The sequence below is a fragment of the Bombus vosnesenskii genome, unplaced genomic scaffold (genome assembly GCF_011952255.1).
Source record: "Bombus vosnesenskii isolate JDL3184/JDL3185 unplaced genomic scaffold, Bvos_JDL3184-5_v1.1 scf7180000013336, whole genome shotgun sequence".
Classification (NCBI taxonomy): Eukaryota; Metazoa; Arthropoda; class Insecta; order Hymenoptera; family Apidae; genus Bombus; species Bombus vosnesenskii.
This window is the reverse complement of record NW_022882974.1, coordinates 433809-445766: the sequence shown is the minus strand read 5'-3', so window position 1 is coordinate 445766 and position 11958 is coordinate 433809. Positions and strand designations below refer to the sequence as shown.

At 31.5% G+C, this 11958-nt stretch overlaps 1 protein-coding gene across 1 annotated transcript in view; it reads left to right on the top strand.

Moving 5' to 3' along the window:
• Positions 1 to 11958, top strand: part of LOC117235988 (trafficking kinesin-binding protein milt) — a 101642-nt gene that overhangs the window by 23349 nt on the left and 66335 nt on the right. Inside the window, exon 3 of the mRNA XM_033498552.1 lies at positions 10324 to 10428. Within this exon, the coding sequence (XP_033354443.1) occupies positions 10324 to 10428 (105 nt within the window). The remainder of the gene's footprint in view (positions 1 to 10323; positions 10429 to 11958) is intronic.

Here is an 11958-nt window from a genome sequence, read left to right as displayed (position 1 = left end):
ACGCTGCTATTCGTATAGCCGCGAGTATAAAAAAAAAGTGTCTTCGAGATTTCTGAATAGAATTATTCCCATGGCCAGCATCGATTCCTCATCTGAACGTTATTGACAACCTGTGTGGAATTCTAGCGAGAGAAGTTTACGATCAGGAGAAGTAGCTATAAAAAATATTGTTGAACTTAAAAAAAACGAATAAAATCCGCGTGCACGAGGAATTTATTCAAAACGAAACATCATATAAGTTAGTGGATGGCGTACCTAACAAATGAATAGAAGCAATCAAAAATAAAGGAATAAAATAAAAACAAAAAAAAAAAAAATAAGAAAAAAATATCGAATGAGGACGTAAGAAAATTTATATTGAGTTTATATTTCTTTCACAATCAAAAACACAATTTCCAGAGAAAATTTCATTTTTACCGGATTTGAAAAAAAGAACGTTTTTCGTTTTTGTTTTTTATTATAACATAAAATTATATAAATTTGTTTTGTCAAAATAGTTTCGTCAACGTTTGTTTTAATATTATGAACGATAGGATTAAGTTTCTAATTATTCAGTGCACTGTATGCCTACATTAAACTGTTTCTCCAATTGTTTCCGCTTTTGTGTAGTTTCTACAACCGCTGCTTAATTTATCATTATTGTTACTCAGTCAATGTGCAATATGTCCTTTATCTGTATTGTCTTGTATATTTACGTGGAAAGGGAAAATTGTGCTGAGAAATCCTTCTTCATCTTTAATTTTACACTTTTTTTCTTTTTCTCTACCTGTTTGTGTATGCTGCTTACATATTATATGTTATGAGGTGCCATAATCCTGTCAGCTAAATACTTAATGAAGCTAAACGTTTAGTTCCTCGTAGTTATTTTATTTTGCTACTTGTACAATACATATTATACAATTTATTGTGAATTGCTAATTATTGTATAATGCTGAACATTTTGTTCTTAGTTATTTTACTTTCTTACTTGTACAATATATACTATACAAAGTAATAATATTACATATAATATGTATTATATATATCACTGTGCATAATGTATATTGTACAAGTACATGTACTGTACAATACATATTATACAATTTATTGTGAATTGCTAATTATTGTATAATGCTGAACATTTTGTTCTTAGTTATTTTACTTTGTTACTTGTACAATATATACTATACAAAGTAATAATATTACATATAATATGTATTATTTATATCACTGTGTATAATGTATATTGTACAAGTACATTGTACTGTACAATACATGTTATGCAATTTATTGTATATTGTACAATATTATTTTATATATATTTATATATATTTATGTCAAACTGGAGAGAAATGTCTAATCTAAATATGACATTTAAACTATAGCTTGGAACAATGTTCAGGACAACTAGAACAATCTACAGCAATTTTTAAATATTCCATTATAAAAAAATGGTCTGGTTAATAATTCACTCTTTTTACGTTGTTCCTGTAATCTTTAGAAACAGATGATTATTTCTTTGGAGCAAACGTGTGGAGCAGTTTGGAACAACAATAAAAAGTTTAAAATGTAAAAAATTGAAGGCTAACTTGATACAGACCACTTAAATTAAAATATCAATCCACAAAAGCTACAGAAAATTTCAAACAATACCAATTATTCTATTAATTATTAAATAAGCCGTCAAAAAATATCGTATTGGGTTGAGCAGAAAGTTCATTGCGTTTCTCGTAGCCAGATGAACCTAACCTTAAACAATGGCTGTTAACCTCGATTTAATTTAATTGTAACCAAGTATCATACATGATCAGTTAGCAGTAGGCTGTAGAGTGGAAAACAAACATTTTCGGAAGTACTTGTTTCTTGTTGACCTGGCACAAGTTCAAGCATGATTCACCAAGGCAACGTAAGAGTTTAATAGTTGTCAACCTCGATTTAATTGCTCTAATCTGGTCTATCGATGATCAGTTAACAGTTAACTGTAAAGTGTAAAACAAACATTTTCCCAAATATTTGTTTCTCGTTGGCGTGGCACCAGCTCAAACATGGTTCACCACATAAGTTCACAACATAAGACTACACGCGTCAAACGTCACGTAACAAATATCCGTGCAACTTAAATAGGATGTTCTACCCCATCTACCATATTCTCGCGATCTTCCACGCCACGCTATTACTCATTGCGCTCGTTACAAAACTAGCTCGACGATTAGAACTCGTCTGTTTTGGGGAACCGAGCGATTATACGCCAATAGAATAACGACATCACCACAAGCATAACGAAAAGTCATCGAAAGGTTAAACGCGTGCGTCGATGGTAAACAATAGACGTAGGGGTAACAAGATATGCTTCGGTTTGGCCGTAAAAACGAAACGATCTTACCGTTCAACCCAATAACACAACGAGAAGAAAGAAGCTACAGCCAATGGAAATAAAACTACTTTATTTATTTATTTATTTGAATTAAAATCTTCACACATTTGCTTCATTGCGAGTTGTAATAAAAATACTATAAATAAATAAATTGCTTCAAAATAATATTGTCAATGGTATCGATCGTCTGAAATTTTTTCTATCAGGCAAAGCTTTAGATTTAACGCGACCGTGATAGTACTGACATATTTGCTTCGCACATATCCGCCATACTTGATAAGTGTAGTTTCTGGTTTTCGATGTAGCTGGAACATTTAAATTCGCCCACTGACGTAAGTTATGACGACCATTCACCTAAGCAGTGCTCCAAGCATTTGAAGCAGGTGTACGGTGTTTCGAATCAGCTGACGAGATAATTTTACGATTCTGACGGTGATGCCGAAATAACTAACGTACTTCGTTGCGTGGCTCTAAAAATAACCGACCTATAAAGGGTCGGTCATTTTACGCTCTCCTACTTTAGCGTTCATTTGTCTAATGCTGAATATAATACGGATCTTTATGCAAGGTAATGTTTTCACGAGCACGATTAAAATGGTGGAACCCAGGCTGATATTTCATTTTCCTGTATATATTTAAGTATATTTAAGTATAAGAATATTATACTTAATATTTATATTTAAGTATAAGAAGTGCTATGTTGTAATGTTATTTGGATGTTCTGTCTGTTTTTGCAATTTTGCGTGCGTTTTATGTATTTTGGTATTTTTAAACTTTTCATAAGATTCCATCGATAACAAGCTGGTAAATTAATTAACGTGGACCGATTCGAATATTTTCACAATTTTCTATGTTGATCGATCTATCGCGTAGATGTGTTGGAAAACAAGGAAAAGATGTTACGAAAGATTCGCAGAATCGAATTTTCCCAGAACAGTGTTCTGTTATTTAGCTCGTAAACTTCATTAGAATTAAATGAAAATTAATCGAACATTACAAAAATTCGTAACATTGAAACGAAATGAAAAATATACGAGTCGCTGTAGGAATAGTTATTTGCAAAAATTATATTTATCCCGTGGGAACGTCATCGGTTCTAGAGCTTAAAAATTCGTCGACCCGATTCGGAAGGTTTTTATTTTAGCCGGTAAATTTCGGTAAATTCGACCGTTAGCAAAATGGAATTACTGCGAAGTGCGAGATAATAAAAAAATAATGATAGCGAGTAAAATTTATAGAAATCGATGTTTTTCGATCAACCTATTCAGGGTTCCTAAAGAAATAAGATTGGCCACGAGCCAATAGATTTGTGCTATTTTGTTCGGTCTGTTCGAGCACTAAGTTCTCACTCGACTCGCGAATCCGTCTGATCGTTTCCTTCACTCTGCAGAATTTCAATTTCACCAATTCTACTTTTTAATAAGAACTCGTTGCAAATTTAACTATTGGTGATACCATAAATTTTGTGAGAAATTTTAATGTTATATTTTTCGACTAGAAGAAGTGTCCTGTGAAATTATAAATAACAATTACCGTATAAATAAATTAGAGATATGACATAAAAGACGTGTGCTCATCGCCTCTTTCAATGCAGCATAATGTCATTTGAACGTTCGTAACGTTATATCGACTGCGAAAAGTCAATTACATTGACATTACGAACATCTGTTGGTCATTTTTCTCGGTTTCTCCTTCATTTTCTTCCTTTTTGCACTTCTTGATACCGAAAAATAAGGTTGTAAACTCATTCGGTATTGTAAAGCTTTTTATTTAGTGTTTACGTAGTCATGCACTTTATGTGCCAAATATAAAGCATATCTAACAGGTTGTAATATATACATAAAAAGAAATTAAAGCTACGTATCCACTGACGATAAATACATGTGGATAAGTGAACAGTAATATTACACGAGTGAAAAAATATTCTAAACATAATTAAGCATTGAAGTGATTGTGTTCAGAAAGATAGAGCGGTTCGTGTCTAAAATGAGTTAGAATTAAGGATTATGTACTTAAGAAGTGCTGAGTCTAGTCGGCCCAGTGGCCCTGCGAGACTTAAAAAAGTCCTGGAAAAGAAGGAAAGCATTCTTAACAAATGGAGAAACGGTACGATTCTTTACCAGGCAGTCTTTCCACTTTCTAATTTACGTTCAAACCGTATTGTTTTATTCAGTTCTGAGCTGCGTATTTTGTTTCGTTAAATCTCGAATGTCTTCGTTTTGTTCGGTTCACGATTATCTATGTACATAATGTGAATAGAGCTTTGTTATCGACAGAGACCGACTTTGTGTTTTGCTTTGTATTGTGTTCACGCTACTAGGTGGCGGCACCGGCAACATTACATAAACCTATACGGTTTTCAAAAGTCGGAGTATTTTACGACTTAAACGCTTATTTTCGTTTGCCGGGAAATGAAGAGCTTCCCTTCGATTATATAATTTTGTATCTTTAAATAATTTTCCTTGAGAAATAACACTTAAAATACTTTTCAACAAATAGGAAACGAATACGAGAATTCTAGCTATGTATGACTCTTACGTGGCATGACGTTGATTTGATATTTAAAGTACGATGGATAAAAGAATACGTATTTACATATGTAAAATTTGCAATTGACTGTTATTGATAAATCACGTATATATAATTTTTCTGAAATTATTGAAAATATATGTTCAATAAGTTTTTTCTTTTTTTATTCATTTCACGGTATTCACGATTAATTCCTCGAGGGAAATATTTAATAAATGTAACGTATATATTAAAATCAGTTTTTCATATACAATCAAATTTGTACACATTGCCTAGAAATGGGAAGCGATGCCATATTTGATATATCGTAGTATATGTATTAGTAAATCTGAAAAAAAATGCAATTTGACATTTATTACAATTAATTAACGTAAGTCGTGTTTATGCGTATAGCGTCTGTATTAGCAATTAGTAAAGCATCTTGTAGAAAGTTGTACACTTATACCAGCGTTGCACTCTTTTTGGAATATGTACTTAAATATCTTATAAATATGTATACCAAAGTATCTCTGGAAATATGTAAAAACGTTTGCGAATAGGAATAATTCTAACTTTACAATTCCTCGCATTTAGCTTCGCTAGAGGAAATGAAAAGTAATTAATAACTTCTTTTACGTAGAAATGTGTGGTAATAGGTTATGTTCATAAAAATATATACAAGGTGTCTCATTTTTATCCCGCCAAATTGTATGATCGAAAATAAGAAAAACTGTTATACAAAGGTAAGATCGTAAACGTTTTATCACAAAGTGACAACAACAATACGAAAATTATAAGTGACTGGATTCTCGTTCGATCGATTGATCATGTTTACTGAAGTTGTTGTTCTAATAAATACAAAATTTACATCCGTTTCCATGCAGAATCAGGCAGATATAATTTCGATATTGTTGTTATAACTTTGTAAGAAAACATTTATGATCCTATGCTTATATAACACACCTTTTTTATTTTTAATTATACAACATTCTTTTTTAATATCCATTTTACGTTTACAACTGGCTCTGTTGAGCCAACCAGCAGATAACCGTACAATATATTATTACAACATAATAAGCAAACAAAAATAATATTTACGCATACAAAAACCTATTTGATCATACTATTAATTTTCATAAGAAAATTATTATGTTACTAATTTATGACGACACATTCGATCGATTGTTAAAAGAAATAAATCGAAATTTTCAAAAAGTGGATCAGAATTTTGTGTCGAATCGTACTGTACGATGGTATATCAATCGCAACGAGTTTTCAAGCTGAGCTGACAATTCGTTTCTGAGAGATACGGCAGGTGATAAATATGAAAATTCATTAACGCGACAGCTCATACGTTTCGACGTACGTTTATGTCAGTCTGGTAATTAACAAGATTATTGGCAGAGGTTTTGTCGATTGCTTACAATGAATTTGAACTTAGGTTTACAAAATTCATATGACCGATTCAATATAGCGGGTGATATATTTAAAAAAAAACACCTGCTACAGGGTTATTTATTTTTCTTGATTTTGTTCCTTGGAAATGACGATGGATACGTTACGTATATGAGCATTGGGCATGTACATGAATCACATAATATTGCCATATCCAAGGAATCGTACAATTGGTATAGTGTGACTGCAATAGCCAACAGTCGGAAAGTTATCACTTTAGCGTGTGTAGTAATATTCTGCGATTAATTTTCGTCTGGTTTTAACTTTACCGACAAGTATAATTTTCAAACAAGCTGTTTCAAACAAGCTTTCCGTTATAATAAAATAAATCATTATTAAAATAGTAAGTAATTATTATAACTAGAGTAATTACTATTAAAATTATTATTGTTATTAAATATTGCTTTAAGTTTGAAAACTCACTTTATAACTTTTTAACATCAGAGTTCTTTGAATGAAAGTTTTATGAATGTTAGGACATTTTTTGGCATATTATTTGGATCGCTATGTTGAATCGGTCATTGTGAATTTTGAAAATCTAAGTTCGAGTTCGTTGTTAGCAATCGGCTAAAGGTCTGGCAACGAATTTCTTAAATATAGAAGTCTGTAGGTTGAAGCGTATGATCAGCTGATGTGGTTAATGAATCTTCATGTTTTTAACTTCCTGTGTTTGACAAATTAATAGTCAATTCAACTCGACAATTTCATTTCATCATTAGGCACTATGTTCCATCCCAAAATCGTGAGACTAAAACGTGCAATTTTTTGATCACCCTTTATCGGAAATGTAGAAATTTTCACTTACTTGAAATTTGAAAATGTCCAGCTCATTTGAAATTTGAAAATGTTCAAGCTTATTTGAAATTTGAAAATGCTCCAGTTTATTTGAAAGTTGAAAATGTTCAAGATTATTTAAAATTTGAAAGTGCTCAAACTTGCTTGATATTCGAAAATGTTCCAGCTTATTTGAAGCTTGAAAACGCTCAAATTTACTTGAAACTTGAAAGCGGTCAAACACGCTTGAAATTTGAAAGTGCTCAAACTTAGTTGAAACTTGAAAGCGCTCAAACTCGCTTGAAATTTGAAAATGTTCACACTTATTTGGAACTTGAAAACGCTCAAACTCACTTGAGATTTGAAAACGCTCAAACTTACTTGAAATTTGAAAATGTTCCAGCGTATTTAAAATTTGAAAATGTTCAAGCATCTGAGAAATTTGAAAACGCGCAAACGTATTTGAGATTTGAAAATGCTCAAATTTACTTGAAATTTGAGAATGCTCAAACTTACCTGAAACTTGAAAGCGCTCAAACTCACTTGAAATTTGAAAGCGCCCAAACTTACTTGGAACTTGAAAGTGCTCAAACTTACTTAAAACTTGAAAGCGCTCAAACTCACTTGAAATTTGAAAATATTCAAACTTACTTGAAACTTGAAAGCGCTCAAACACGCTTGAAATTCGAAAGTGCTCAAACTTAGTTGAAACTTGAAAGCGCTCAAACTCGCTTGAGATTTGAAAACGCTCAAACTTACTTGAAATTTGAAAATGTTCCAACGTATTTAAAATTTGAAAATGTCCAAGCATCTGAGAAATTTGAAAACGCGCAAACGTATTTGAGATTTGAAAATGCTCAAATTTACTTAAAATTTGAGAATGCTCAAACTTACCTGAAACTTGAAAGCGCTCAAACTCACTTGAAATTTGAAAGCGCCCAAACTTACTTGGAACTTGAAAGTGCTCAAACTTACTTAAAACTTGAAAGCGCTCAAACTCACTTGAAATTTGAAAATATTCAAACTTACTTGAAACTTGAAAACGCTCAAACTTATTTGAAATTTGCAAATGTTCAGACTTATTTGAAACTTGAAAATGCTGAAGCATCTGTGAAATTTGACGTATTTGAGATTTAAAAATGCTCGAACTTACTTGAAATTTGAAAATGTTCCAGCTTATTTGAAACTTGATTGTGTTCAAGCTTACTTGAAATTTGAAAATGCTCAATCTTACTTGATATTTGAAAATGCTCAAACTTACTTGAAACTTGACATGTTCAAACTTGTTCGAAACTTGAAAATGTTCAAACTTGTTCGAAATTTGCAAATGTTCAAACTTACTTGAAACTTGAAAACGCTCAAACTTGTTCGAAATTTGAAAATGTTCCACTTACTTGAAACTTGAAAACGCTCAAACTTACTTGAAATTTGCAAATGTTCAAACTTATTTGAAACTTGAAAACGCTCGACCTTACTTGAGATTTAAAAATGTTCAAACTTACTCGAAATTTGAAAATGTTCCAGCTTATTTGAAATTTGAAAATGTTCAAGCTTATTCGATATTCGAAAATTTTCAGATTCATTTGAAATTTAAAAATTTGCCTCGATATTGTTTGATATTGTACCAAGAAATATAACATAGCTAAACTTAAATAATCACAATTACATGAACTTAAATCATAGAAGAAAAATGTTTCTTTTCTACCTAGAAGTCTCTGCACCTAACTTTCTCTTAAATTCACTTCATTTCTTCCAAATTATCAACAAATACATATTTAGAGTAGTTCGATTATTCAAACGTATCATCTAATTATAATGCCAATTTAAAAGCAAAAATTTCATCGAAACAGTATTAAAAAATGTTTTTCTATTCTAATTGCTAAACCGTAGTGAAAAATAATGTTGCTTTATATACGAATAAAAAATTACTGAAGAAATCGTGCGCTCTATTAAATGCGTGCATTATTGCCAGCAAGCATGATTGCCTATCAGATTGAGTGTTGGTATAAGTGGTTTTGTATTTCTAGTTAATTTAGCTTGACAGTATGCAGTAGAATCGATTACATCAGTGTTTCTCATAGTGATCGTTAGACAATGAGAATTGTTCTATTACAACGCAATTTGATTTCTTTCGCCATATATATCACATGCTTTCAATTTAACGAACTTGGATAATTTAGTAATTAATAAACTTCACTGCTGACGATTAAGATAATTAACTACGATAATGTTCCCTTTTTTTTTCTTTTCTTTCTTTTTCCTTTTTTTCTTTTCTTTATCGCATGATAATCTCAAACAATCTGATGGAATAATTCATAACAAGACAAATTTGAGAACACTTTTTCGAGTAATGCCACACCAATTAAGTGTAGCTTGTTAGATCTTGTCGTATTAAATCAGCATATTAGACCCTGTCTTTGTAAGCATACGTATCACGGTTCGATGATCCCGCTATGAGAAATTAAAAGGATCATATAGAAAATACATACTTTCCAGCTGCATTGTCGTAATTACTTTTCGAGAGAAAATTCCATGCAATTGATTTCATAAACGCATTGTAAAACACGTGTAAAACGTCTGAGACTTCCAAGCAGATGTGCATTGCAGAAGCTGCAGAAAATAATTTCGTTTGCAGCTAATCTTACACGTGAAAATCTTTCAAGCTTATACGAACTTATAGAGTGTACTATATTTTATTTGTAATAATAGATACGTAGAAATTGTTACATTATATTGTTCTATATCGTTTTAAATGTTAAGTGACAATTAATTATTCAGCTTTATCAGAGACATGCACGTAACGTATTGGATGACTGAGGATCGTAGTGGTGTAAGTGAATTCACTGGTTTCTTCGTAAAATAGCGTGCAACGTTCATTGTTACCAGAAATTTATCGTACGTTCTCAGAGCACGAAAACGTATCGTGGAAGAAAGTAAAACTGTAACATCGTTAATTACGAGGAGACTATGTTTGTAGGATTTGAAATGCTAAATTCTAATTGTCAGAATCTCTTGACTTACACTGCCATGATTTTTAACGCTCCAATGATACGCGCGTCTGTGATAGGCAAAGCAAATTGCTATAAATAAGGTGTACAGTAAGTTAGAGGTAAAATTTTAGGATTTCTTACAATTCAATTGGTTGTTCAATATAAATGTTAAGTATAACTGTTAAAAGTGATTTGATCGAGTGATAAGAGTAAAATATAATTACGAAATTAACTGTATTGTAGAGGTATGCAGTGGAGCTGAACTGCCAGAAGTTGAGATCATCAGTTTGCTAGAAGAACAGATACCTCGATACCGCCTGCGAGCCGATACTCTCACTCAATTTCAAGGTAAATATGAACACATTATATATAAATATAATTCATTGCACATAAATATAATTTATCATATTAAATGTAAATATAAATACATAAAGAAAAATGGAAGTACAATCCAATATTCTAATTTAGTCAGCAGATGAGAGAATTCTACAATATAGAGACGAATAATAGAAATGGCATCTGTTTTTGTCATTATCATTCTGTATTTCAAAATCATCAAAATGAGAAAGGACACGGTATAAAGCAAATGTGATACATCCTTTAAATTATTATAAATTATTGAATTAATTAAATTAAAATCAAAATTGAATGTAATTTAATTAAATGAATTTAATCATTTGTGGATTCTACATCTTCTTTACTGATGAAACAAATTTTGTTAATATTGGCTTCAATGGAAAGTTCGTCTCGTTTTTACGGCTAAACTGTAGGACGTGTTTTCTCTTTTACGTCTACCGTTTTCGATGTCTTCTCGTCATCCTTTTGATAACTTCGCTATTCTATTGGCGTCGAATCGCTTAGTCTTCCGAGAAAAAGAATAGTTCCAATTTGTTTTTCCAGTCTTCCAAAGAACACGAGTTCTTATTTTGCGAAGGTTGTTTTGTAACGAGCGGGTAAGTGATAATTTGAGCGTGCAAAATCGCGAGAATATGGTAGATGGCGCAGAACATCCCATTCGAGTTGTATCAATATTTGTCGTGTGACGTTTAACACATATAGTTTCCCGTTGCCTCGGCGAAGCATGTTTCAATTCGTGCCAGGCCATCAAAAATCAAGGGCTTTGGAAAATGTTTGTTTTACACTGTACAGTTGACTATCAATTAATCATCAATATCGAGTTGAATCAATTGAATGGTAATTAAAAGCTATTGCTTAAACTTTTAAATTGTCTTGATGAACTATGTTTAAATTGATGACAGGCCAACAAAAAAAAAGTCATTGGAAAATGTTCGTTTAATATTCAACAGTTGATTATCAATTAATCATCAATATCGGGTAAATCAATTGAATTGTGGTTAAAAGCTGTTGCTTAAACTTTTGCATTCTCTTGATGAACTATATTTGAACTGGTGCCTGGTCAACGAAAAAGAAAGACATCGGAAAATGTTTGTTTAACATTCAACAGTTAATTATCAATTAATCATCAATATCGGGTAAATTAATTGACTTGTAATTAAAAGCTGTTGCTTAGACTCTTGCATTGTCTTAAAGAACTATGTTTGAATCAATGGCAGGCCAACAAAAAACAAGGACTTCGGAAAATGTTTGTTTAACATTGAACAGTTGACTATCAATTAATCATCAATATCGGGTTAAATCAATTGAATTGTGGTTAAAAGCTGTTGCTTAAACTTTTGCATTCTCTTGATAAACTATATTTGAACTGGTGCCTGGCCAACAAAAAAGAAAGACATCGTAAAATGTTTGTTTAACATTGAACAGTTGACTATCAATTAATCATCAATATCGGGTAAATCAATTGATTTGTAATTAAAAGCTGTTGCTTAAACTCTTGCATTATCTTAATGAATATTGAAT